The following is a 26343-nucleotide window of genomic DNA, read 5'->3' on the forward strand; positions in this document are numbered from 1 at the left end:
CAACCTGAGGAGATGCCTGTTGACTTCCTGGAGTTAACATCAGTAACGGGGGCAAAAGACATTCACGAGACCAGTGACAGGCTAGTAGAGCAGGCGGAGTTGAATCCCAATCAAAGGGCCGAACTGAGGGAACTCGTGTTTGAATTTAAAAACATTTTCAGACACACCTGGCAGGACCACTGCGATTGTTCACGATATCGAGTTAACCTCGCCGGACCCAGTTCGAAAGCTTATCGCGTTTCACCTCGTCAACGTCAGGTCATGGCCGCTGAAATAAACAAGATGTTAGAGCTAGGTGTAATCGAGCCAGGAGAGAGTGATTATACCTCGCCTCTTATCTTGGTTGAGGTCCCAGGAAAGGAGCCGCGACCGTGTATCGACTACCGCAGGCTCAACTTAATCACGAAGAATCAGACTTACCCAATACCGCATATCGCGAGGAAAGGCTTGAGAGAGGTAATTAGCAGTGCTAATTTCATCTCCACGCTCGATTTAGTCAGAGGGTACTGGCTGGTAGCTCGTTGTCCTCCCCCCCCCCCCCCATGTAATACCCTCGTAATGAGGGCCTTTGGGGGTATTTTGAATAAATAAATAAATAAATAAATAAATAAATAAATAAATAAATAAATAAATGTTCCGTTGACCGAGAGGGCAAGCAGGCCTGCGGCGTTTATTTCCCCGATGTTAACCTTCCGGCCGAAAGTCCTGAGCTTTGGATAGAAGAATGCTCCCTATTGTTTCTCTAGCCTTACGGACCCGGTGCTACAAGGGATGGAGGACTTTGCATTTCCGTATCTCGATGACATAGCAATCTTTTCTTCATCATGGACGGACCATATGCAACACTTGCGAACCGTGTTGTGTCGTCTACGAGAGGTCAACTTAACTGTCAAGGCTCCCAAATGCCAATTAGGGCGCGCGGAGGTAGCTTATCTAGGTCACGTATTAGGACAAGGCCATCGTCGGACTTCCGAGGTTAAACTGACCGCAATAGACAACTTCCCGCAACCACGCACCAAGCGGGACATCAGGCCATTCCTTGGCTTGGCAAAGATACATCCCGCGTTATTCTGAGATTGCAAGTTCTTTAACAGATGCTCTCCGAAAAACAGAACCGCAAACGGTAAAGTGGTACGACGCAAAAAGAAAAGGCTTTTAGTATCCTGAAGAAAGCACTAACGAGTCAGCCAGTGTTGAACGCGCCCGACTACTCTAAGCCATTCATTCTTCAGTGTGATGCCAGCGACAGGGGTACGGTGGTCGTGCTTTGTCAAAGAGAGATGACGAAAACGAACACCCTGTACTGTACGCCAGTAGAGAGTTTCAGTTAGGGAGGAAGCATACAGTGCATCAGAAAAGGAATGCGCCTGCGTAGTATGGGCGGTGCAGAAGCTAGCTTGCTATATCGCTGGTTCAAGGTTCACAATAGAGACTGACCACTGTCCCCTCACATGGCTGCCGTCCATGTCTACGAAAAACGGTCGTCTTTTGCGCTGGAACTTGGCTCAACAGTCCACCTTCGATATTCGCTACAAGAAGGGTAAGCTTAACTGCAATGCCGACGGTCTGAGTCGTTGCCCCTAGAGTAACGAAAGCCTCATGCTCACTCGGGTTTCGGTGGCATGTTTTCGTTTGTATTTTTTTCGTACGTTTTTTTTATTATCGCGAAGTTGTAGTCGATTGTTAGCTGATTTTAGTAACCACGTCTTAACGCTTTCAAGAAACGGCTGTTTTAGTGTTCGGGGGGGGGGGGGTGTTGGGGAGGGGGGACGCGCGAGAGGAATGGGAAAGCCGTCGCGGGTTTTCTTCTTTTTTTTTTTATTGTAAAGCCTGGTGTGTTTTGGGTGAGGGTGGCCTTGTGCTCGCTGCTTTGTGGTTGTGGGTCCGGCACTGTTCTAGGGTGATTGCTTGCCCAAACAGGAGACAAAAAGTTGCGAGACCTGTTTACAAGTCCAGTTTCACCGCACCGGACCAGGGAGAAAAGACACAAGAGCCCCACGAGGACTGATGCATGACTCCCGGGAATCTACCAGCCACGAACCAAGGGTTTGTCAGCCCTGAGGGGAATTCTGCGACTGAAACGCCGATCCCTCGCACAGTGGTTGCTGGCTCCTACGCGTCGGGATCTTCCTCCCCCGCCGGAGATGCTGTTACAGTTGGCGTGTAACACCCCGGGCAAAGAGGATGCTCTACCACCATGCCTCATCGAAACGAAGGATGGATTCCTAATTTGCCGTGGTTGTCTCGAATGGATGACCGGTCTGGCGGACGCCCCGCAGTGTTCACAGGCCCCTTTGTGTGTGTGCGTGAAAACCCTTTCCGCGAACGAGGCAGGGCCCCCGGGCTGCCGCCAGCGGAGGCACGCTTACGAGGACGTCAACTGGGACAATGGATCAGCTGCCTATCCACAACCAGACGCCCTTTCCACGAACTGTCAAGCTCACAGGAGAACTTCCGTGAACCAACGTCGCCTAGAAGAAAGGACAAGCGCCTACGATCCCGGACCTGCTGTTTGCCACCTGCAGAGGCGGGCTCGTGAAAGGTCGCCGGGTAAGTGGGTGCCGTCGCCAAGCACCGTGGAACTCAGTGCATATCACGTGACGTTGACGTGAGCAAGATTCCGCCTACGACTTTAGCGGGCCTATTTTAAAGGGACACTAAAGGTTACTATTAAGTCAACGTGGACTGTTGAAATACCATCACAGAAACCTCGAAACGCTTGTTTCGTGCCAAGGAGAGACTTATTTTAAGAGAAAATGCGTTCTGAAGCGTCCGCGTACCTCTAGTGCAGTTCAAATCGCCCGCCCTCCGATCGAGGAGTACTGACATCATCGTCTCATAGTGACGTTGCGCCATCGGTGAGTAGAACGGCGTCCGCAGACGCTACGGCTTTTCTGCGCAAAACGCGAACGCGCGGCCAGAAACAGAGCCAAGACAGAGCCGACAGCAGAGCGAAAGCGGGAGTATGGTGGCTAGCGGAAGGAGAAACGAATTACGTCCCACATTACTTCCCACGGCACACGGAGAGTCCGTTTTCGTTAAACTATAGGCTGCGGCGAGCTCGCAGCGTGGTCGGCGTGGTCTATGAGAAGCGACGAGCCTTTTCGCACTCGCAACAGGGCATAAAAATGTGCGAATCGACGCAAAACTCGGCCTAGAAACGTGCTTCGCCACAGCCAGGGCTCAATACGACCCAAGCTGGCACGACCCAGATGTCGTTTCCCGCACCGCCACCAGGCGCCGCTACTATACCTCAAACTCTTCTTGGTCTTGGTCTTGGTTGGGTTGGTCTTGGTGCGCGTTGGGAACGGTCGTGGCTCGCGGACGCTCCTGTGGACGAGGCTTCAGCGACTTCGTTCGTAGCTAAGTACTCTTTTATCTTTATTAGCTAGTGTTTTGAAGTGTTTTCTTTTGCATGGAGTAGGGGCGCAAATTTTGAATTTTTGGTAGGAGTAGGAAACGTACCGGCTTTGTCTAGGTCTGGCGGCTCCCCCGTTAGGCCTATAGGGGGTAGTTCTTTCAGCTAGCTCTTCGGATTCTCACATGGAGTAGGGAGTGATAATTCTTTGTTTTTGTTTGGGATAGCGGTCGAGGTCGGGTTTGCGTTAGTGATTTGGCGAACTTGCTCGTTGGGCCTAGGGACGTAGGCCTAGCGATGAAATCGAAAAACGTGAAGGCCGCGGGGGACGGGGAGCAAGTGCAGTGCGACGAGTGCCTGCGCTGGTGCTTCCTCGACGAGACTAAATTTCAGAATTTAGCAGACGCGGTGGGGTCTAGCTTCACGTGCAGGTCGTGCGAGGGCGTCAGGGAAGCCGTCCAAAAACTGGAAGAGAATTGGGCGGCTAAGTTTGAAGAGCTTAAGGCAAACCTGAGGGAGGAGCAGGAGAAGCGGGTAGCACTGCAGGCGAAGGTTGAAAATTTCGTCAAGGTGGAGGCGGCCCAGGCCGCGCAGTTGGTGAGGACTGTGGCCGAGCTTGGGGAGGCGAAGGAAAGGAGCGCCGAACTGTAAAGGCGGCTCGACGCTCTTGAGACTCGGGCAGCGGATGTCGGGTCAGGACACCAAAGCGAGGGCGAAGTGGGAGGCAGGGAGCCAAAGCAAGCGGTCGCCAGCTCGCCGCCGGTGAATCGGCGTAGCTATAGCGAAGCAGCGCAACACGCCCCGAGTGAGGCGACGCTGCAGCCACAGGAAGCCGGGAAGCAGGGAGAGGTAGGAGAGAGCGAAAGGGTGATTATCGCTGGCGACTCAAACATGGCTGGGTGCTCAAAAGCAATTGTGGAGAGGGTGAAAGGCGACAAAAGAGTGGCGGTAGGGACATTTCCAGGACAGACACTGGGTTCTGTCATGGAGCGAGCAAAAGAAAAGCTCACGGAAAATGCCCACGTGCGCAACCTTGTCGTAGTAGCAGGTGGGCTAAATGACGTCCTGAACAGGAAAGGGCCAGGACTAGCCCAGCGCTTGGCGAAGGGGGTGGACGACTTGCGCGAGCTATCCCCTCAGGTGCAGATCGTGGTGTGCACGGTGCCGGAGGTGCCTGTGCGTGACAGTAACGTACAAAGAGCCGTAATGGCTGCCAATGAGACAATATGGAAAATGAGCCGAGAGAAAGGCTTCGAGGTTGTCGAAGTAAACAGGGAAGTGAGAAGTTGTGGTGGTTTTAAACGAGATGGGATCCACTTCAATTACAGGCTAGCACGAGAAGTGGGCTGGCGACTTGGGGGTCGCGCTGTTGCTTTTTTAGGCGGCCCGCGGGCGCTCAGGAGGTCAGAGTAGGTAGTAATAAAGAAGGTCCCCTAGGGGAACATCAGAAGAGCATCGCCGTCGAAAACAGAAAAAGGAGGAAAGCAAGAACAAGAGCTCGCCATGCAATAGGCTACATAAACATGCAGGGCGGTAGAAGAAAGGAAAAGTGGGCAGAGATTGAGGAGCAGTTACATAGAGAACAAATAGGGGTGTATGCGGTTACAGAAACGCACCTTAGAGACTCAGAAGAGCCGCCAGTTATTGAGAATTATGTATGGGAAGGGTGCAATAGAACTAACTCGGAAAGAAAGGGAGGGGGAGTCGGAACGCTCATCCATCAGGGAGCCAAATGGAAAAGAGTAAATTCACAATGTCAAGAGCATCTTTGGTTATCAGGTACAATGAGTGGGAAAGAAACTTGGCTTGGAGTTACGTATTTGTGGACCGGAATAAATTGCACAGAGAAGAATAAAGAGTTAGTGGAATGCATAAGCGCTGATATTAGGGGTTTCGGGAATGGTGCTGAGATAGTCCTATTAGGTGACATGAATGCCCACATACAGGATTTAGATGGCTATACCGACAATAACGGGAAATCAATGCTAGACCTTCGCGAGCAACATAACCTCGTGATCGTGAATACAGGGCCTAAGTGTGAAGGACAGATAACGTGGGAAGTGGGAAACCGGCAATCGACCATTGATTACTGTCTGATGACAGAAGGAATTCATGATAAGTTGAGAGAAATGGTCATCGATGAGGAAGGGTTTAGTAGCATAGGGAGTGACCATAAACGCATCATTTTGAAAATGGGATATGTAGTTGGGAAAGAGAGCAACGAAAGCAAAATGGCCAGTCCAAATTTGAACGCTGAACAAATAGCAAATATAGTCACTAGAGTGGAGGAAGAAATTGGCAAGTTGCCAAGTAAGGGGTGTGAATATGGTGAGCTTCTAAGTGTAGTAACGACAGAAATACGGAAAGAGAAACATGTTCATTGGAAAGGAAAAAAGAAACCGAAAAGCTGGTGGAACAAGGAGATACGAGAAGCGATCGCCGAACGACAGAAGGCATCTCGAGAGCACAGGCAGGCAAAGAAGGCGCAGTTGCCACAGGATGAAGTAACCAGTAAATGGGAAATATACCGGGAGAAAAAGTCTGTGGTTCAAATACTGGTGCAAGCAAAATTAAAAGGTGAAAGTGAAAGTTGGTTGTCAGAAATACGTGAGAAAAAGAAGGCCGCACCTAGAATATTTTGGAATCACATAAAATTATTAGGCAGGAAGTCAACAACAATACAACAACATATCCTAGACGAAGATGAAAACAGACTGGAAGGAGAAGCAGCAATAAATTACATCCAAAAAGTAACAGCCGAATCTTTCAAAGGCAAGGACGAGGTTGTATTTGAAGAAAAAAAAGAGCATGAAAGAGACCCATGGGGGAAAGGAGCTAGTGCTTACAAATTTAAACTGGAAGAAAGCGGAAGAGAAAATTCCTAAGCGCACAGCCACAGGGCTAGACGAGGTTCCCGTTAGGCTGATAAATGAACTGGGACCAAAAAGTAAGGAAGCTCTCGTGAAAGCAGTTGAAAAAACTTTAAAAGATAGACGAATACCAGACAGTTGGCGACAAAGTAGAATGAATTTAATTTATAAAGGTAAGGGGGAGAAAGACAGAATTCACTCGTATAGACCGTTGACCATTACATCGGTAATATACAGGCTAGCAATGCAGGCAATCAAATTAAAGCTTCAAGCATGGGCAGAAAATAATGGCATTTTGGGAGAGCTTCAGAATGGCTTTAGAATAGGTAGGCGTTTGGATGATAACTTGTTTGTTCTTACTCAGTGTATTGAAATATCAAAAGCAGAAAGCAGACCGTTGTATGTGGCCTTTTTGGACATTACAGGAGCATACGACAACGTAGACCGCAGCATTTTGTGGGATATTCTGGAAGGGGAAGGCTTAGGTAACGATTGTATACAGCTTTTGAGAGAGATTTACCTAGAAAATACTGTTTGCGTTGAATGGGAAGGGATGAGGAGCGCGGAGAAAGTTCATATCAACAAGGGACTGAGGCAGGGGTGCCCTTTATCCCCGCTGCTGTTTATGATGTACATGGTGAGGATGGAGAGGGCGCTAGAAGGAAGTAATATCGGGTTTAATCTATCATACAAACAGGCAGGTACAGTAATAGAGCAGCAACTCCCAGGTTTATTTTATGCGGACGACATTGTGTTGCTCGCAAACAAGCAAAGTGATTTGCAACGTCTGGCTAATATCTGTGGACAGGAAGGCAACAATTTAGGTTTGAAATTTAGTGTTAGAAAATCAGGTGTTATTGTATTCAATGAAAACAGTGAACAGACAGTGGAGATACAGGGCCAAGAAATACCTCGGGTAACAGAATATAAGTACCTTGGTATGTGGATAAACGAAGGCAACGGATATATGGAAACACAGGAAAAAACCATAACAGTCAAGGGGAAGAGAAATGCAGCCATAATGAAGCACAGAGCGCTATGGGGATACAATAGGTACGAGGTCCTCCGAGGTATGTGGAAAGGGGTAATGGTTCCAGGACTCACTTTTGGAAATGCGGTTGTTTGCTTTAAATCAGGGGTACAATCAGGACTCGACGGGAACCAAAGGTCAGTGGGTCGCCTCGCATTGGGCGCTCACGGGAAGACTACAAATGAAGCTGTGCAAGGGGATATGGGCTGGACTAGTTTTGAAGTGAGGGAAGCTCGCAGTAAAATTGAGTATGAAGGACGGCTGAGGAATATGGAGGAAAGTAAATGGGCTGGGAGAGTGTTCAGGTATCTGTACAGGCAAAACATTGATTCACAGTGGAGGAAAAGAACTAGGAAGCTTACCAGCAAGTATGCGGCCTGTGGGGTGGGCAACACAACAACAAAGAAGGTCAAGCGGAAAGTCAGAGAGGCTGAATTAATCTCATGGGTGGCGGCAATGGAAAAGAAACCTGCCATGAGTAACTACTTAAGGGGAAAAAACGAAATTAGGAAAGAAACCATTTATGATAACTCAAAGGGAAGCTCATTACTTTTCGAAGCGAGATCGGGATGCCTTAGAACACGCACCTATAAAGCGAGATATAAGAAGGAAGAAGAAGCATGTGCTTGCTGCGGTAAAGCTAGGGAAACGACGGAGCATATTTTATTAGAATGTGAAGACGTCTATCCAGCGGTCGATTTAGGCACCACTGGCCTCCTTGAAGCCCTTGGGTTCAGCGGGAGCAATGGTAAAGCAAACAGGTCCGCAATAGACATCAGTAAGAGGCGATTGGAGGATTGGTGGAAGAAAAGTAGGGAAACGACAAAAGACGGAGACGTACAAAAGCACAGTTCGCAATAGGGGATCAGAAAATTTGGACGTGGTAGTTCATAGTGTCTTTTTTTTTTGTTTCTAATTGGTTAACCTAGGTAGGATATTAGGCAGCATAGTAGCAAGAGCTTGGTGGCGCAAGCCACCGCCCCGTTCCAAAGGGGACGCTCATAACATCCATCCATCCATCCTCCCGCGCAAGACGCCCATAAGCTGGTACTTCATTCTATGACGCTAACTTCGACGCTCGTCGCAATGGACCCTGACACCGACAGATTGGCTCGCGATGGTGGGCTCAACTTCAGCGATTTGAGCACCGACGAGCGCGACCTGCTGCTGAGGGCTCGCGCTGCCGGCGTCGTTGCGTACTACGACGGCGGCCTCGACACCGGGTCTCCGGAGCGGGAAAGCAACGAGGGCTTCCCACGACATCACATGGACGTGGCATTCTCGCTGCTTGTTCCAAATGAAAGTTTCGCGAGCCAGCAGAACCCTCGATAACGAAACTACTGAAACTCCAAAGCGTGCGCGGCGCAGAGTCGAGCGCGCAGAGTCGAGCGAAAACGAAACCTTTCGAATACCCATATTACTGAAGGGCAACGTCAAAATGTTATTTTTTCTTAGAATCGAATAGACTTAGACAAGTAGCATTTTTTTCCGTCTTATAATCGAATGAAATGATATTTTTAATACGAGTAGTTGAGTATTAGTAACGCAAATTATGAGGAGTCCTTTCGTCATCGGGCTAGTACCGGAATGTCGCTGGGGGGTCTCAAATCGTGTCATGCATTTACCTCAATTTCTCGGTTACTAAAGCTCTGTTCACGATTATATTGACGCCTTAGACGTTCTAGAACATTGCTCTACCACTTGAACTTGAGTTTCTGGTAACCTTTAGTGTCCCTTTAAAGGGCCCCGCAATGGTATGGTATGGTATGGTATTCCTTATGCGATGGCGCACACCCACTGAGGGGGATTGCCCAAGATTTGGATGAAATTAGGCTATCTTTATTAAAAACTGAAAATGGTAAAGCTGACTGGAGGAAATGAATAAAAATAAAATGTTTAAGAATTCAAGACAACCTCTTTGTAGCAATTATAAAATCCTCCACGGTTGAGCAAATATCCCTGTGGCACTGTCCAAGAGAGGAGGCTCCTAGAGAAAGGATATTTATAATTGAAAAGCTCAAACCAAGCTGTGTAAATCTTGATTCTAGATTTTTTCTTAAAGAAGTGAAACGGCGGCAGAATAAGAAAAAATGCTCTATTGTTTCATCTTCTCCGCAGACTGGGCACAGAGGGGAGGGCACCAGACCAGCCCTGTGACGATAGAAGTTTAATTTTGGTATTCGACAACGTAATCGGGTAAAGATGACTTCAGTTTTTCTGGTGTGAAAAGAATTTTTAGGCCAAGGGAATAGGAGGTGTCGATATTCTGAAAAATTTGCTACAGCTGGGTTCAAAAAGTCTTGAGTAATTGTATATCTCCTGAATCTAGTAGTCGTCAGGTAAGCTATTGTAGGAAGTAATGGTAATACAGGGCCACTGAGGGCCGCTCTCGCTAGACTGTCAGCCATTTCGTTCATGACTAATCCTTTATGCCCAGGCACCCAAAGCAATCTAATTAAATTTATGTGGGCAGGCACTAGAAAATGAAATGTACGTAAAAGGTTAGAGACACCATTTGCTGTGAGCGAGGAACATAAGGATAAAGAATCTGTTATAATTACTACCGCCGATGTTGACAAATTTAGTTTGCGTAAGGCTAGGACCACAGCTAGAAATTCAGCCAAAAATACGGAATAAAAGTCCGGAATCCTGATTGCAAATGACCAGTTTAGAGCGGGAGAGAAAATGCCAATTCCAGATTGTACCTTTTCACTTCATTCTCTTCTTCTCATCTTTCACCAACTCTTGAGTAAACAGTGAAAGTTACGCACTAGAAATCGTCTCGTCCTTGCCTGGTTACCATGGTCTACCGTATGCCTGCAGCCCGCCGACAACGCCACACGGCCCAATAGTAATGTCTGTCGAGCTTCGATTAACAGGCGTCGCAACAACCCGGCAGCGGTGGGGCACACTACCCTGGAGAATGCAACACATTGTGCTGCTGCGGTACTACGTTTGTATAGGTGTTCTGTGGTACTACGCCCACTGGCGTGGTTGACGCGTATACCACAAGGCGAGTTGGCGCGTCGGACGACGGATAAATCAGCAACACTGCAGTCGCCAACCGCGTTTTGGCTTCCTGGGAGGAGTGTCCGTGCTCCGAGGACCAGTGGAAGGCAGGCGTGTTTTTTTTTTCCTTTTTTTCTTTTTGAGTCGCGGTGGAGCAAGTCTGTAAGCGGCTTAAGAACTTGTGCACAGGATGGTATGAAGCGCTTGCGAAAATTTATTCGGAAGGAGGTTGGAGAGGGGAAATCTTCGATTGCCCACACCCGTGATCCAGTGGCTTGTTGCCTCGGGGTGAAATCTGATGGCCGAGAAAATCCAGGGCTGCAACTCCGAAAATGCATTTATGGGGCTTTAGGACCAGGCCGTGTTCATCCAGTCGCTCAAATAGAAGGCGAAGGTGCTCTTTGTGCTCTTCGTCTGTGAGACTTGCAATGAGAAGGCCGTCAATGTAGACGAAAATGAACGGGAGTCCGCGCGTAACCTCGTTCATGAACCTTTGCAAGTTTCCGCCGCATTCTTCAAACCGTAAGGTACACGGACGAACTCAAATAGGCCGAATGGAGTAGCGATTGCTCTCTTCGGAGTGTAGCTGGGTTCGACAGCAACTTGGTGGTACGCGCCCATCAAATTGATCTTGCTCTATATTTTGGTTCCTGCAAGACGAGCGCCGAAGCCATGTATGTCGGGAAGGCGATAATGATCCGGAGTAGTGACGGCATTCAAAGCTCGGTAATCACCAGAAGGCCGTCAGTCGCCACTGTCCTGCTTTGGAACCATATGAAGAGGTGAAGACCACATTGCTGGAAGAAGGACGAATATAACGCCGAGCTGAAGTGTTCTAACTCACGGCGGGCGACTTGCAACCTCCGTCCAGCGAGCCTCCGTGGCTGGGCGGCGACAGGTACGTGGGCCGGTGGTGGTGATATGCTGCGTCACCTTGCGTTTCAAGGGCTGTTAGATATGGAGCTGTTTCCTGAGCCTACTTCAAATTCCCCAGACCGCTTCGAATCGCGCCACTTCTAAGTAAGGGATGCAGAAACACGGATGACACATTCCAGAGGATCGCTCGAGCCAACAAGTTCACGTGCCAACAAGTTCGTACGCCGCGGTAGCTATTCAATGCTTGAGTTTTCCAGAAAACGAAGGGATCGCCCGGCATTGTTGCAAGGAAAGTGGGTCCCGAAACAAGACGGCTGCGATGTTCCGGGAAGGCCTGGCGGCGTCGCACCGGTCACCTTTGAAGAAGGCATTTGCCACCTCGGCGGGGCTGTACCACCGGGAGCAGGTGAGCCTCGGACAATGGGGCCCAATCATGCCCCTTCTCCGCCTTTGAAGAGAGCATTGCACCAGAGCAAGGCAAGACTGCGGGGAGCCGCCGGGTGTGACATCACCGCACGGGTGCCTACCATTGGCCGAAGGTGGCGTCATCTGAGCGGGCTCTCCCATTGGCCGAACTTGACGCGACTTCCAGTCCTCGAAGGGTTTAAAAGAAGCATTCCAGAGAGACCAGAGCATTCCCTGATTCCCTGATTAACCTCTCTCGAACTTCTTGCCGCGGGCCGCAGCGTCCGAGTTGCTGCCGGCCCGTAATGACTGTACGAATGTTACTTGACTCTCACCTCTCTGTATATAATGTAAAATAAATCCTCCCAAGTTTGTTTTTTTCATCCCGAAGTCCGTCCTCCAACCCCTACAACTGGTAGGCAGCGGTGAGATCGCCTCCGAATGCATCAGCTGGCGGCAGCGCTACAGATCAACCTTCGTCGAGAGAGATCCTAAGGAACCGGGAAGAGCGAAGAAGAGAGAGCCTTCGTTTAAAGAGGTCCGAAGAAACTGGGAGTAGCGAAGAAGAGCGAGCCTTCGACCCAGGGAGTCCGGAGGAACCGGGAACAGCGGACAAATGAACCGGATGGCAGGGTGCTGCAACCGTAAGTGAGCGCGTGGTTTTTTTCCTTTTGATTCGCCAGACTCGAATGTTGTGTGTTCATTTTGATAGTTCTGGGAATCGGGAGTTTGTTGCATTGTGTGTTTGCACAAATTAAGGAAAACAGTTCTAACCACATGTCGGGGCAGCTGCCATGGATCTTAGAAGGTTGACGAGGTTAGACTTGTTGTTGGTGTGCGACGATTTGGGAGTTGAGGCGGACGAACGGATGAAAACGCCAGCTATCATAAAGGCGATTAACGATAGTGGCAATGATGGCAAAAGCATTGAGCTTGCTTGGGAGGTGATACAGGAACCACGAGAGCGTGAGCGTCGTGTACGTGTGCGAGAGCGTCGTGAACTTAAGAGTGAGCGTAGGCGTCAAGAACGCGAGAATGAACGGAAGCATGAGCTTCAAGAACTTACTCTTAGGTGTGAGCGTCACGAACGTGAAAATCAACGCGAATGTGAGCGTGAGCAAAAGTATGAGAGAGAGAAGGCAGCACTGATCAAAGAGATACAGTATTGTGATCAGTTATTGGCACAGAGACAACGGCTGTCTGAGAATTCTGTAGGTAGTGCAGAGCGAAAGAATGAGGAAGTGTCTAGCGGATTTTCGCCAAAAGCCGACGAGAAGAGTAGTGCCTGTGAGATTGGCTGCCGATTGATAAGTGATAAGGCTAGCTGCTAACGATGCCTTAGTGGCAACAGAGGCCGTTAAAGGCCGCAAGGAGAGCGACGAGGTGCTGTGCCAACAGATGACTGTAGAGACAGCTAGGCCAGCTGCGAACAAATTGGCACAGTTACCGAGCGTGTGCGTCGCTGGTAATGTTAGCGAGGTTGCTAGCGAAGAAAAGGGTACTGCTGACCCGACAGACGCGAGCACCCAGGTAGAGCCAGATCTGCGTGCAGAAGTGATGTGCGAGCTGGACGATGCAGTTGAGAATAGTTCTCGGGGTGGCGAGCTCCGTAGCTCACGAGAGCACAACTGCATTGTTCAGGGATCGGTGCGGCTCTCCGCCAGTCTAGATGGCCTAGATAGGGATGATTCAGTTATTAATCATTCGGACTGTGCGCGTGAGACAGCGATCGATACCGACGGGCTGTGTGCCGATGCACAGCGTGAACTGGGCAATGTAGTAGAGGGCAGTTCGCAAGAGTGCGAGTTGTCTAACTCGAGTAAAGCCTGCTGCATTGTGCCAGAGTCGGTTGGGCTGTCCGCCAGTCGAGGCAGACAGAGTGTTGATTTAAATGTAAATCACTCAGACTGTGTGGGTGAGAGACCGATCCGGGCCGACGAAATGTGTACCGGCCAGCACGAGGCACGAGAAGGCGACAGGAAAGCGAGTGCAAAGAGAAAGCGCAGTAAAAAGAAGCGCGGTAAAGACCGAAAGACGGTAACTAATGTAGCGCCGCCAAAGATGGCGAGAAACCCAAAAGGGCAGGGCGCGAGGAAAAAGGTGCGGTCGTCAAGGACGATGTTGACGCATCCAGGACGTTCGAGCCACAGGTCAAAAAGAGACCGCGAAGCATGTTCTGCAGGGACGCGGACAAAGGGCACGAGGCAGTTAATCTCCTCGTCGTTCCGTAGTTCTTTTCAAAGCTCAGCGTGCAGTTCGAAGAAACGCAAGGTGGCAGGACGAGACCAGGTGGGGAGTAGCGACGCGGTCAATCGAGTTTGTGAGGAAAGCGGGGCGCGAGGACGCAAATTGGCAGGAGACCGTAACGTCTTGGGGGAGCTGATAGTTAGTCAGCCCTTTTGTTGTTCCCCGGTAGCCAGAGTAGCTTTCAAACCGCGCCCACCTCGAGTCCGACTGAAGGTATGAGTCAGTCGAAAACGTTTGGAAAGGGAGGCCAAGAGCGCTTCCGTAGAAATGAAGTGTTTTGTTTTATTTTTGAACATCGGAAAGTTTTCGCGAATCGAGACTAGGATTTCTTTCAATGTGTAAGGTTTGAGCTTTGTTTGTTTTCGTTTGAGAAGCTCCGAAATTTGAAAGATGCGTTTTATGTAAACCTGTAGTCTCGCGAGATGTTCATTAATAAGTATATAGGCTTTCTTTGTGTGTGTGTGTGTGAGTAACCTGAAGGTCGAGGTTATCGTCGAAAGGCATATGGTAAAGCGCGTGTGTTATTTAACCTTCTTTCTTTTTAAGTGTTGTTGAATTTTCTAAGGTTAAGCGCGTAGATTTTCAGTGAGTGCATGATTTGCACTGAGAAGCGTTCTTAGTTCCATTAGCGCATGTCCTGTGTGGACAGCAGGAAGCAGACTTATGACTGGGTTGCTCGTGTGTGTTGAGGGCAGCCGTATTCTGAAATGACAAGTTTGCCTACAACGCAAATACGCGTTTTGTTTAGTGACCACAATGCTAGTGCGCTTGTGATTACGTGCTTGTGAGGTTGACCAGATTGTTCAGTGGCACCAATACGTGCGATAAGTACGCCACTGGGATAGATTGGAAACATGCTGTTCGTGTAGTTAGGCCACTTAAGTTATGTTCGGCTGTTTTCATTTGTTGTTTGCTACGTCAACGACACTTTGTTTTGCAACAACAATAGTACTCTGGTCTTGTCGGCATTCGGGGAGAAATGGATAGCTGTTTGGAAGGGTGGTTGGAACTGTTTTGTCAAAATTGGGGAAATAAAAGATCAGGGTTCATTTTGACTCAGTAATAGCCTGGCGAGTCAGGGGTGAAGAGCCTGCGCTTACACGTGGGGCAGCGCTGTGTTGTTTTGTTTGTTTGACGTATGTTCTCCAGGGCCCAGGATCCCGAAGTTCGTCAAACGAGGCTCGACACCAATACCCTGCAGGTTCTTTCAGCGTTCCTCATGGCCAGCGAATTGAGTTCACCGGCCATTCAGAACAACCGGGGCGAGGACGAGCTGTTAGATATGGAGCTGTTTCCTGAGCCTACTTCAAATTCCCCAGACCGCTTCGAATCGCGCCACTTCTAAGTAAGGGATGCAGAAACACGGATGACACATTCCAGAGGATCGCTCGAGCCAACAAGTTCACGTGCCAACAAGTTCGTACGCCGCGGTAGCTATTCAATGCTTGAGTTTTCCAGAAAACGAAGGGATCGCCCGGCATTGTTGCAAGGAAAGTGGGTCCCGAAACAAGACGGCTGCGATGTTCCGGGAAGGCCTGGCGGCGTCGCACCGGTCACCTTTGAAGAAGGCATTTGCCACCTCGGCGGGGCTGTACCACCGGGAGCAGGTGAGCCTCGGACAATGGGGCCCAATCATGCCCCTTCTCCGCCTTTGAAGAGAGCATTGCACCAGAGCAAGGCAAGACTGCGGGGAGCCGCCGGGTGTGACATCACCGCACGGGTGCCTACCATTGGCCGAAGGTGGCGTCATCTGAGCGGGCTCTCCCATTGGCCGAACTTGACGCGACTTCCAGTCCTCGAAGGGTTTAAAAGAAGCATTCCAGAGAGACCAGAGCATTCCCTGATTCCCTGATTAACCTCTCTCGAACTTCTTGCCGCGGGCCGCAGCGTCCGAGTTGCTGCCGGCCCGTAATGACTGTACGAATGTTACTTGACTCTCACCTCTCTGTATATAATGTAAAATAAATCCTCCCAAGTTTGTTTTTTTCATCCCGAAGTCCGTCCTCCAACCCCTACAGGGCAGTACATCGTTTCGGAGCTTTGTGAGTTGCTGGTACTCAGCAAGTATTTTGTACTTTAAGACCGGCCGAAACGTACAGATACCAATAAATGAGGTGAGGTTGTATTGCAGGCCAAGTACAACGAGGGATGTGACGTTATTCTTGTAGTCAATAGTTCGACGAAAGTTCGTCTGGTCAGGTCATGATGATGAAGAAATTGCGGCCACTGACCAAGTCAAGGTGAAAAAACACACAGAGACCTTTCGGGACCCGTACGGGTTCCTTGATCACACTAACGTTATTATTTATTATTATTAACACTAGACGTTATTCTTCAGGCGCCGATCGCGAACCCTCACACCTAGGTTGAAATGGCTCCCAGTATGGCAAAGCTGACGTCGGCGATCTCAAACATCCATCTGTGCAATCACCTGAGTCCGACGTCAAGCGTTATTGACCGGAGCCCACACGACTCGGTGGCAGTGTTGTTCACTGCTTGGAGCGTGGGTGTGGATTTGCCGCGTTGACGATCTAGACAGCTCGGCTCCGGTGTCGTCGAGGAAGCGGGTGCCGGTGATGAGGTCGACTACGAAGAATAGGTGGCTTGCGCGAGGGCCGATGTCGCATATGCCGCCGTCATCGACAGGCCGATGCGTTTCCCGTCCACGAACAGGGCTGGGTGAAGTGACTTGCTTGTTCGCGAAAGCGACGGTGGTACCAGCACAAATGGCGCGGCAAGTCTCTAGATGTGCTGCAAGACTGTGAAGGCGAATGGCTGCGCTGAAGTTGGTCGCCAGCGTTGCCACCCGTCATCAGCTTCTCCAGTGCACTGGTAAGGTTGTCGACTGTTTCCTCCAGGTGCAAAAGTCGATCTCCTGGCTCTGAGACGCTCTCAGCGGCGACGGGTAATGTCAGATGAGCAGACGCATATGTGGTCAGCGAGTGAGCTAGCCAATCGAGGCTCGTCTCGTCGGAACCCGCCAGTATCATGCGTGCGGACTGTGGGAGGCGTCGCAAGAACAGCTCGCGCAAAATTGGAAGCTGGCTCTCGTTTGCGGAGTGGCCACCCAGCAACTGACGCAACCGGTGCAGTATTTGTGACGGTCGTCGCAGTCGCCGAGTTCCTCGGAGAGGAGCTGTTGGAGTCTATTCTGTTGCAATTGCTCGAGGCGCTGCAGGACCGTGCGTTTCAGGTCATCGCGTACGTTGGGGCTGAAGGCGTACCCGCTAGGAAGTCGTCTATGGCATCGGTGGTGTCGGAGGGTAGCGCGACGGCAACGTGCAGGTACTTTGCTGTCTGTGAAGTGATGCGCCGGAGTTGAAAACGGGCCTCTACTTCTATAAACCAAACTCGGGGATTCTTGGGCCAAAAGCTGTAACGCTGAAGCTCTGCGGCGATGACAGGAGACGTAATCATGGCGTCGCCTCTGTCAACAGGAGCAGGAGCAGCGTCATCCACGGCTAGTGTTCGAAAAAAACGTGAATGTCCTAGGTCGCCCCTTGTAGGGAGCTTGGTTTGGCGGAGGCAAGGAATACACGTTTTGGGAGCTTAAAGGTCGACTGGCTTTATTAAAAAGTAAAAGCAGGTTTGCCTCGTGGCAGTGGTGGCGCCCCAGTCGGGCAGCTGTTCTTGTGTTCCAAGACGGAGCAGGGGGCAGTGACCCCCACGGCGGGGACAACGAACTGACGGATGGTCTACACAATGTAATAAATTGGTCAAACATAGTTTAGTCTAATTGACAACCCGTTTTGCAGACTCGCTTAATAGCAACACTTAGCGCTCCTAGACTATATCCCATTCCATATTCAAGCTACCATTCCATGCATATATCTCGGGCTTCCATTCCATTTCATCTGCCAAAATGGAGCCGTTGTTCCATTCTGGAACAACGGCTTTGCATTCTGGGCGTGGGCAAACGTGGAAGGTTGCGGAATAATTGTAGTTCCGAAGTTGCCACTCTGCAGCTCTGATTGTGAGTGTTGGGGGCACGCTCCGTGGCTCATGTATCGCCTACAAAATTTTCACGGCGAAAATGTATATTGCTACCCTCCGGCGGTGGTCGGTGTCCGTCTGTCTACGTGTCGAGTCGACACGAAAAAAATTTCGGCTCCAGATGCTCGCGAATGCTCTGTATCTCTCAATCTTATGTAGATATCTTGGAAAAAGATCATCCTTAAATTGGCCGCCAAGATGACTCTATCATTACGCCAAGCTTTACTTACTTGTCATAATTAGTTCACAGTGAAATTTTCAACGTTACAGAATTCCCGTCTGGCATGCGGTGATACTTGCATACTTCATAAAATAATCATAGGTCACTCCACAGTCAAAAGATGTATTCGTTGTCTGTGTCCTTTAACAACAACGACAACAATAATTACTACTACTACTACTACTACTACTACTACTACTACTACTACTACTACTACTAATAATAATAATAATAATAATAATAATAATAATAATAGTAATAGTAATAGTAATAATATCTTTATATACATAGATGCGACGATTGAGGTAAAACACCACGGCTTCGCTGCTCGTCCTTCGCAGTGGAAGAGCTGATGAAATTTTTTTGTGTATGTGTTATTGTAAAACAAAGGATTTATGTACAATATTAGAGGGGGGTCGGCCTTCAGGGCTGTGGAGGCAGTGCGCCCTCTGCAATGAAACCTGTGTGCGGGCGCTCGCCCCCACCGCCTCCTGGTTCCGGGGCGCCTGATCTACGCGCAACTTTTTCTCAAGCTCCTGCATTTTTTTCAGCGTAATGTCTTACTTGGTTATCCAGAGCAGCAACCATCACTGTGCAACTCGCCACGCAAGTGGCGCACTGGAGACAACCGGAGATACGCTTGAACGAAACCTGAACCTGGACGGCGTATTATACAAGCATAGTTTATAACTGGCACCTGTAATTTTTTTTCGCAGCTACATGTAGACAGTGCGCCATGAGTGGCGCCATGACCCTATATAAAGTCGCTTAATGCCTGAACCTGTAACATTTCAGCTTCGTTTCTACGAAAGTCTCGTTCTAGCGAATTAAGTGTAAGCAGGGGTAAAATACCAATGAGTGGAGGTTAAATGCTTTGGTATGGGGCTGGAGTAAAGAGATTTAATAACAGTCGTTGTACAGCGCTCAACTGAAGCGCGAGAGACCGCATCGTGCGAATCAAAGGCGAAAGACGCGTGACCTGCACGCACACCACCTCTGGAGCTGGCAGGTGCACCGTCGTGACCTAGTCGGTCCCAGCGGTAGCAACAGCAGCGTCGTTAGCGGCGAAGAAAATAAAGACGAAGTGGGGCGAAGCTGCTGGCCCGGCGGCCCGTAGAATCCTGCGGTGGGTCTACCGTGGGCGCTCGCCGCGGGGTTGCCGCCGGACGCAGCCGCCGCCGCGGCGACCACAACTCGTCGGCCTCCTCAGGTGGCGCAAGCAGCGCAATGACGTCACAGGATAAACACGGTATGGAACGATGAGCTGTAAGGAGGCCTGTGTTAGGCCCAGTGCGGTTTCTCGATTTATACTCTTATCACAGTCTTCTGTTTCTTAACACATTCTCCAAGGACGTGAACATGGATTCGGAAGACGACAACATGTACAATACGGATTCTGGGAACGAATCTAGCGGCGAGGAAGACGACGGACTGTCTATTGGTTTGGAACCAGAACCGACGACGGCCAAAGAGAAAATGGAAATTGAAGACTTTCCTTTTGAAGTTCTCACAACCGAGGATATTGTGCAGCACATGGTTAACTGTATCAGTGACGTTAACAATATTGTCGAGGTGAGTGTGTCACGGCTGTGGTAGGTGCGGGTGGTGTCGAAGTGGTGTTTAAGCCTAACTGCCTGCTTCGCATCTGCCTGGGCGTCTTGGGAAAAGCGCAACAACGGTCTTCTCTGGTCGCTCGCCAGTTCGGAGAAGGCATCGCCCAGAATGCCAGTCCCATCAGTGCCTTTTGAGATGCAGAGCCTGCCTGGGGCGTTTCGGTCGCACCCCTGGTCAGGATCATTCACAACAGCGCCTGTCACACCGGACGTCCTCTATGGGCACGAATTATGCATCGGTGGTGCTGACTGCATGTCCATGCGGGCGACGGCAGTCTTGTGCTGATCGTGTGCACGGTTTCACGAACGAAAAAAGCGAAAAGAAAGTTTAGGATTTCGTTTATGTAGGCGTGTGTGACAGGAGTTCGCTGTGCCGGGGCTGTCGTCTGCTGCAGGTGTCGACGAGCGCGCTTGTTTAGGGGTCACGCGCAGATACGCGCAGGTGCCCTCGTGAATTGCTCGTGTGTTGTCCTCGCTGATGTCACCCATAACGGCAACGACACGATTCTTGTGTGGCCGTGCTCAACGCTCGACATTATCGAACGAGTGTTATTCGACACTGAAGAAGGAAACCGAGTGGTTATAAGTACGTTGAGTCCGCTATGGGCAGCGATCGCACGCATTGGAATTGGAAACTAACCTAAGTATTTTCTTTTTCGTCATAATGTAAAGGAGTTAAAAAAATAGCGGCTGAACGCCGTTTAAGGAGGAGCTAATCTGTATTTATCTTTGTAGAGCTTTGACTAACACGACAACGCAGTAGTAACGTTAGCGTTGTTGAAACCATTTATTCGCATTTCGCTTGCGAATTATTATCGATTACATTATAACTAGCCAGTATCAGGGTGGTATCGCAATTGCTCCATTGTTGATACGCACATAAATTGTAGCATTACTAGGCCGCTTTAGCCGTAGTTCATTTCTGAGCGAACTATACGCGAAGAGATACGTACACAGTTGCACAATGCTGAATATATATATATATATATATATATATATATATATATATATGTGTGTGTAATTCTTTCTATATGCCCATTTATTAGGGCATTTGCAGCTGTCAAAATATGACACTGCACAGACTTGAGGAGGCTGGCAAAATCTCTGATCTCTGTTAGCTTCTCGTACTGTTTCAGGTTATTTATTAGATTCCTTGAGTGCTTAACAGGCAAGTTGCCATTTTGTATACCAACAGGCGTGCATTCTTTTTTCGTCTGTGGCCTTTGCATCATAGTATTAATCAAAACAAAAGGAATCCTTGAAATTAGCTTGTTTATAAAACAATGAAGCTGAATTAATGGGTTAAACACATCTGATCAAAAAGAAAAGCATGCTGAGCAGTGTCATGCTGTTAGTACCCCAGTCAGACGGGCAAATTTAGTGACACTTTGAGCTTGTGCACTTTGCCGTTAGTGTCACTCGCAGGCTGGCAGACAGAAAGGGCTAGTGACATTTGCTGTGTAGTGCACTCATCAGCGAGTGTGTTCGACAAACTCGCTTCGCTGTGCCAAAGTGTGTAGCCTCGATAGTGGTGCTTCAAGAATATATAAATAAATGCTCACAGCAGAGTCAACACTAATTCTAAGGTAACTTCTTGATTTCAGATGTGAAGCCAGAATGAGCTCGCGACATTAATTTATAGTGGAATCCGCCATTTTTTTTCTTTCGATTTTGGATATGTTATGCGCTTGTATTGACTCGAAGCAAATGGATGTGCTAGCGAGATAATTACATTTTAATGTTTTATTGCAAAATTTAGTCTAAATAAACATTTCTTGTAATGAAAGAGTAACCATTTCTAAAATTCAAAATACTAGGATCATATCGAGCAGTACAGTTCTAAATCAGTATTGTCATCAATACCCGAATGACACTTCGTTTTGCTGTCTGGCACCAAGCTGCTGAAATGACACTCATTGAGGCAAAGTGTACTTGCTTGAAGTGTCACTAAATTTGCCCATCTGATTTGGGTACTAAACATAATTTTTTGCATGAAATGAAATTCATTTCACTTTGGGGGCGGAATTTACATGTTATAATAGTATTTGATCACCATTGTGAAGGCCTGTCCTTTTGAGGTAGCTGCTAGGGTATTGTTTCCTAAGCAAGATTCTGCAATATTTGCATTTTCCCCATTTTGTTGATGCAGCATAACTGAGGGAACCTTAGGACTGGAGGGGCATTTATTTAGTGATGGGACAGTCGTAATCAGGCACAGGCTGAATGAGCAGTTTCATAGCACCTGCGCTTCTGCCTAGGATTGCGGTTTGTGCTAGTAGTTAGTGGTAGCGGTGTTAGTGACAGTAGTGGTTCCTTGCTTGTTAGTCAACGTTTGAAGGTTAGTCTAGTTGGTGCCAAATGTGGTTCCTCTTCCACATGGTGTCATGAAACTCAACATGTCAAAGTTGAGTTTCCATAATCTTTATTTAAAATGCAACCTTCACTAAAAAGGCTTTGAGACAAAAATATATTTACCATTTTCTGTTCAGCGTAAAGCTTTTATATTCATCAACTGAGACTTATTAGAAATTCTATTCATGAACAAAAAAAAAAGTACATACGACAACAATATGGCAAAAGATAAATAAAGGCACAGGTTTATTACTGATAATTGTATTATATTTAAGTGTTATACATGGGGATGGTAAAGGTTTGGCACAAAATTGGCACATTTAAGTGAGTAATGCTTAAGAACTGAATCTGCACTTGCTAGATGTATATATGAGGGACGTTCTGAAAGCAAGTTTCATCCATTTTTTTTTTTACATGGACGCATTATTGCCAGTAGAAGTACACCATGGCATCTTGAACTATACACCTTGCACTATTTTTCCACATAGTCGCCACTGACATTGAGACATTTGGCATAGCGTGCGATCAGTTTGAAGAAACCGCTCTAGTAAAACTCAATGCCCTGCGATACAAGGAATTCTCCCACAGCCTGCTCTACCTCAGCATTGTTTTGGAAGTGGCGTCCCAAGAGCGCGGCTTTTAGTGCAGGGAACAGGTGCCCATCCATACCGGATAACGGCACACACTTCCATTGGTGACCACAGTGTCAGCACACATCTGTCTGCCTTTGTAATTTGTACTCGATTAACCTCGGGCATGCTGCTCTGCCGCTACTCTCTCTTCTTCGGCACTCTTCGCATGTGTCATTCCTTGTCCGCTGACGCCTCTTCTCTTGTTGAACCCGCAACAGGCGTGGATTCTTATGGCGATTGTTTGTTCCACCTGGTGTACTATCTTCTCATAAGAAAAAATGAGGAAACTTTTGGAACGTCCCTCGTATTGGTTGCGGTTAAAATAAGAGTAAGGGTATATACGGTTGCTTTCAGTCGTGGCTGAGTGACCCATCACATATGATTGCATTGACTTTTTATTGTTTAATGAACGTAACACTCCAACTTCGGTCATTATGTTGCTGTTTTGCAGCACTCTGAACGTGTGACAGGTGCACATTTCTCACATTTATATGTCAGACCCACTGTTCTTGCTCTTATTAATTCTATGGTAATATTACATTGATAAAGCATGCAAAAGCCAGCCATGACGTATATCCCTTACGGGAAATGTTCTTGTAATGCTGGGGAAAAGATGTTCACCCAACTAAGCACAAAAATACAAAAACAAACAGTAAGCTTTTAGATTAAGAATACTGTCACTGAAAATAAAAAAAGAAGCTCAAACTTTAGATAAGTGCTGAAAAAGGTGCGCTGCCTTTTTGAAAAATAATTAAAAATTCTGAACCCTAGGCATCAGTCATTCAAGGAGCGAGTTTCTTTCGTAATTGTTAAATTTTTCTTGAAATACTTTATCTGGCTTTCTATTCAAAGACATTCCAACCTGCTAAAACTTGTCTTTGAAACCACTGTTGCCATTGTGTCACTGACTTTATCAACAAACGCTTGAATGCTGTATGTAAACAGTTGTATAACTGCCTTGTGCTTTCGTTGCTCTAACTGCCAGAAACAAAAAATTCCTGGCTCTTTTCATTGTTTGGTGAAAGAGGTACTGTGATAGCATTATGTTTTACATTGAATAGCAACAGCCATTGCAGAATCACTTGTTTTCATGCATTGCAAGGCATTGTAACTTGTGTTGTTGCTTTGTACACCAGTTTTGTTTTTTGTCAGATTCTTTGTGCTTGTGTTTAAACTCATTTCCCTCTTTGATACTAATGTGCTTCAAATAAGGCAGCCTTGGCTATTGTAATGCAAGGGTTTCTTTCACTCAATTCTATTCCATTATAACTACTGCTCACAGTCTTACCAGCCTGGTGATAATGGAGCTGAATTCTGCTAGAACCACTGACGAAAGTGCGAAAAGAAATGATATTAAACCAGAATTGTTCCTTAGGCTTGCCTTGTTTGCTGCCGGCTTCGAAAAACCATCAGCATTATCTTATATATATTTTTCCTATCCCACACACTACCTCTAACTGCACTTAGTTGTCCTTGCTGCTTATTTGTTTGTTGTGAAGCAGTCAATCCAGTTAACACATGCATAATACATTTAACACATGCATGTACCCAGCACTCAGTGTCCTGAAGGTGTGGTTGATTGAAAGGCTAGTTTCACAACAGGAGGTGCCTCTTGTCCACCTTGGTCTTGGCTTCAATGAGACTGTTCGCATGACAACAGGCTGACAGTAGCTTTGTGTTGTGTCAATGCTGACGCAATTGCAGCTGGGAGTTCCCTGCATTAACTCTCAAAATTGTATGATGCGAGGTTCAGACTGTGAGGTAAATAGGTTGGGCAGTTCTACAGTTCCTTCCTATGAAGGGGTTGTCTTGTTCGTGGCACGTGCCCACATGGCACGGTTTCCAATAATTATGTTTTTGGCTGTGTATTTTTTGTTGCCTTATGTTTCTGGCAAGAAATTGATGGCACACAGTTGTGCAGTCATCTTCCTTCTGATTAACCAGACATCTCTCATTAAGAAAAATATTTGCTGCCATTTCTTCCAAACACTCCTTGTTATTTTTCATACACACGGATGTGTCTTTAGGCAAGGCAGGTGATCGGGACATCATATTGTATCTCATTGCTGTTATTCAGGCCTTGTTGCACCAAGTATCTCCACTAATACACTCGGTATCTCATGGCACCATTGTGTGTTTTCAGCTTCCATGAAATGTTATGGTGTAGCTGCTGGTGTAAAACATTCCTTGAGGCTGTGCTCATCATGAATTTTGAAATCCAAGCGTTAACTGTTATTGTAATCATATTTTTGGCCCATTTGTAGCTGTAGAATAACTCATGAATGTTAAATTTGGTCTTGGCAGAAGGAGGCAGGGTGCTGCGAATCAAAAATCACATATGGGATGAGTTGTTTAAAACACCAATGCTTCATGGAATTCAGTGTGCTGTCTGAAACTTCTGTAGAGGCAGACTGGTGCACATTAGTGGCTTGCTGGAATTCCACTATCTAATAGGCTTGCATTACACTTGCCTGGATAAAGGGGTCGACTTTTAATGTGATAATGTACGTGCTTCCATCAAAGTTTGCTTTGTCCCTTTATTCATTCTGTTACTGTTGTCATGCCCCCTCCCACACACACCATATGGCAAAAGAAATAACATTGCATGCCACCGCCTTCACCAGGGGAAATCAGCAACATTACTGCGGCAATGTGAAGTCGGGAGCTCGACTGGCTGACCGCTGAGCTATGGCATTGCATTCCCTAATGTGATGATGTACTGCTCACCATAATGGTGCAGCTCATGCTGCACTCAAATATGCATATTGGTGTGCAATTAAAACTAAAAGGTGATGAATGACTTCAATGTGAAACTCTGCTTGCGTTCACAGAATGAGGAGTATAATGACAGGACATGTCATAGTGGCCATGACATAGTTTATGTGGTTAACTGTGTGGTTTATGTGGTTAACTGTGTGAGCAGGGCATAATTATTCTGTTTCACTTCTGCCATAGCTTGCCCATAAATAAACTGGCTTGTCTCAATGATAACAGTTAAGGCTATGCTGGCGCGGCTTCTGTGCAGATCCCGCCCACCACGACTCGGATCCTCCTGAACCATTTCAAATGGGACATGGAAAAGCTGTACGAAAGGTGAGCACAGGCACAATTGCTGACCTCGTCCAAAGCAGTGCTTGCTAAACATTCCTTGAAGCAGCACAGCTTTTTCGGGGTTCTCAGATATTGCAGCCATTACTTTTTGGGTAATTGTAGAATCTGAATAAAATTTGCTATTTGTATCAATATTTGCCAAATGCTTTTTCCTGGAGTTTGACCTTCTTTTGCCACAAGGAACCTCACTGGTTTCGACACGAAGTACAAAGAAGAAAACTCCTCAAAAAGATTGCTCCATTTAATCGTTCATGTGGCTGTGTGAGGTTTTTTTACCTAGAAATAAAAGCAAAAGTAGCAAACTCTTTAGTGAGGAGGATATGTGAGCAGGTGAGTTAAGGTACTGCACTGGAGAGAAAGGAACAAGGGCATTGCCATTGATGTTGATGCTCACGGAACCCAATGATGTCATCAGTGCATAAAGTTTCCTACAAGAATTAATAGAGGGAACTCTGGCACAATGATTATACATGGCACAGTCTTATTGCTTGCGAAGCCCAGAAACACATTGTCACGAAGCCTCGTGTGCGGGTTCAGGTCAGTTTTGGTGGGGGAGCTAGTGCTGCAGTGGATGGTAAGGAGAGTTATAAATTGTCATTATTCCAATTTTACTTGAAAAGGAAGACA

The 26343-nt window shown here is 47.7% G+C and overlaps 1 protein-coding gene across 2 annotated transcripts in view; it reads left to right on the plus strand.

The window, feature by feature from the left end:
* Window positions 1–19116: 19116 nt before the first annotated feature.
* The window catches only part of ari-1 (E3 ubiquitin-protein ligase ariadne-1), a 44300-nt gene continuing 37073 nt past the window's right edge, over window positions 19117–26343 (plus strand). The window contains exons 1-2 of one of the 2 annotated variants that reach the window (XM_075684484.1): window positions 19117–19580; window positions 25631–25698. In XM_075684484.1, the coding sequence (XP_075540599.1) occupies window positions 19368–19580; window positions 25631–25698 (281 nt within the window). In that variant the 5' untranslated portion in view covers window positions 19117–19367. Of the gene's footprint in view, window positions 19581–20184; window positions 20208–25630; window positions 25699–26343 lie in introns of those variants that run through there. The other variant, XM_075684485.1, reaches the window with a different exon arrangement.

The sequence above is a fragment of the Dermacentor variabilis genome, chromosome 3, assembly GCF_050947875.1.
Source record: "Dermacentor variabilis isolate Ectoservices chromosome 3, ASM5094787v1, whole genome shotgun sequence".
In the NCBI taxonomy this organism is placed as follows: Eukaryota; Metazoa; Arthropoda; class Arachnida; order Ixodida; family Ixodidae; genus Dermacentor; species Dermacentor variabilis.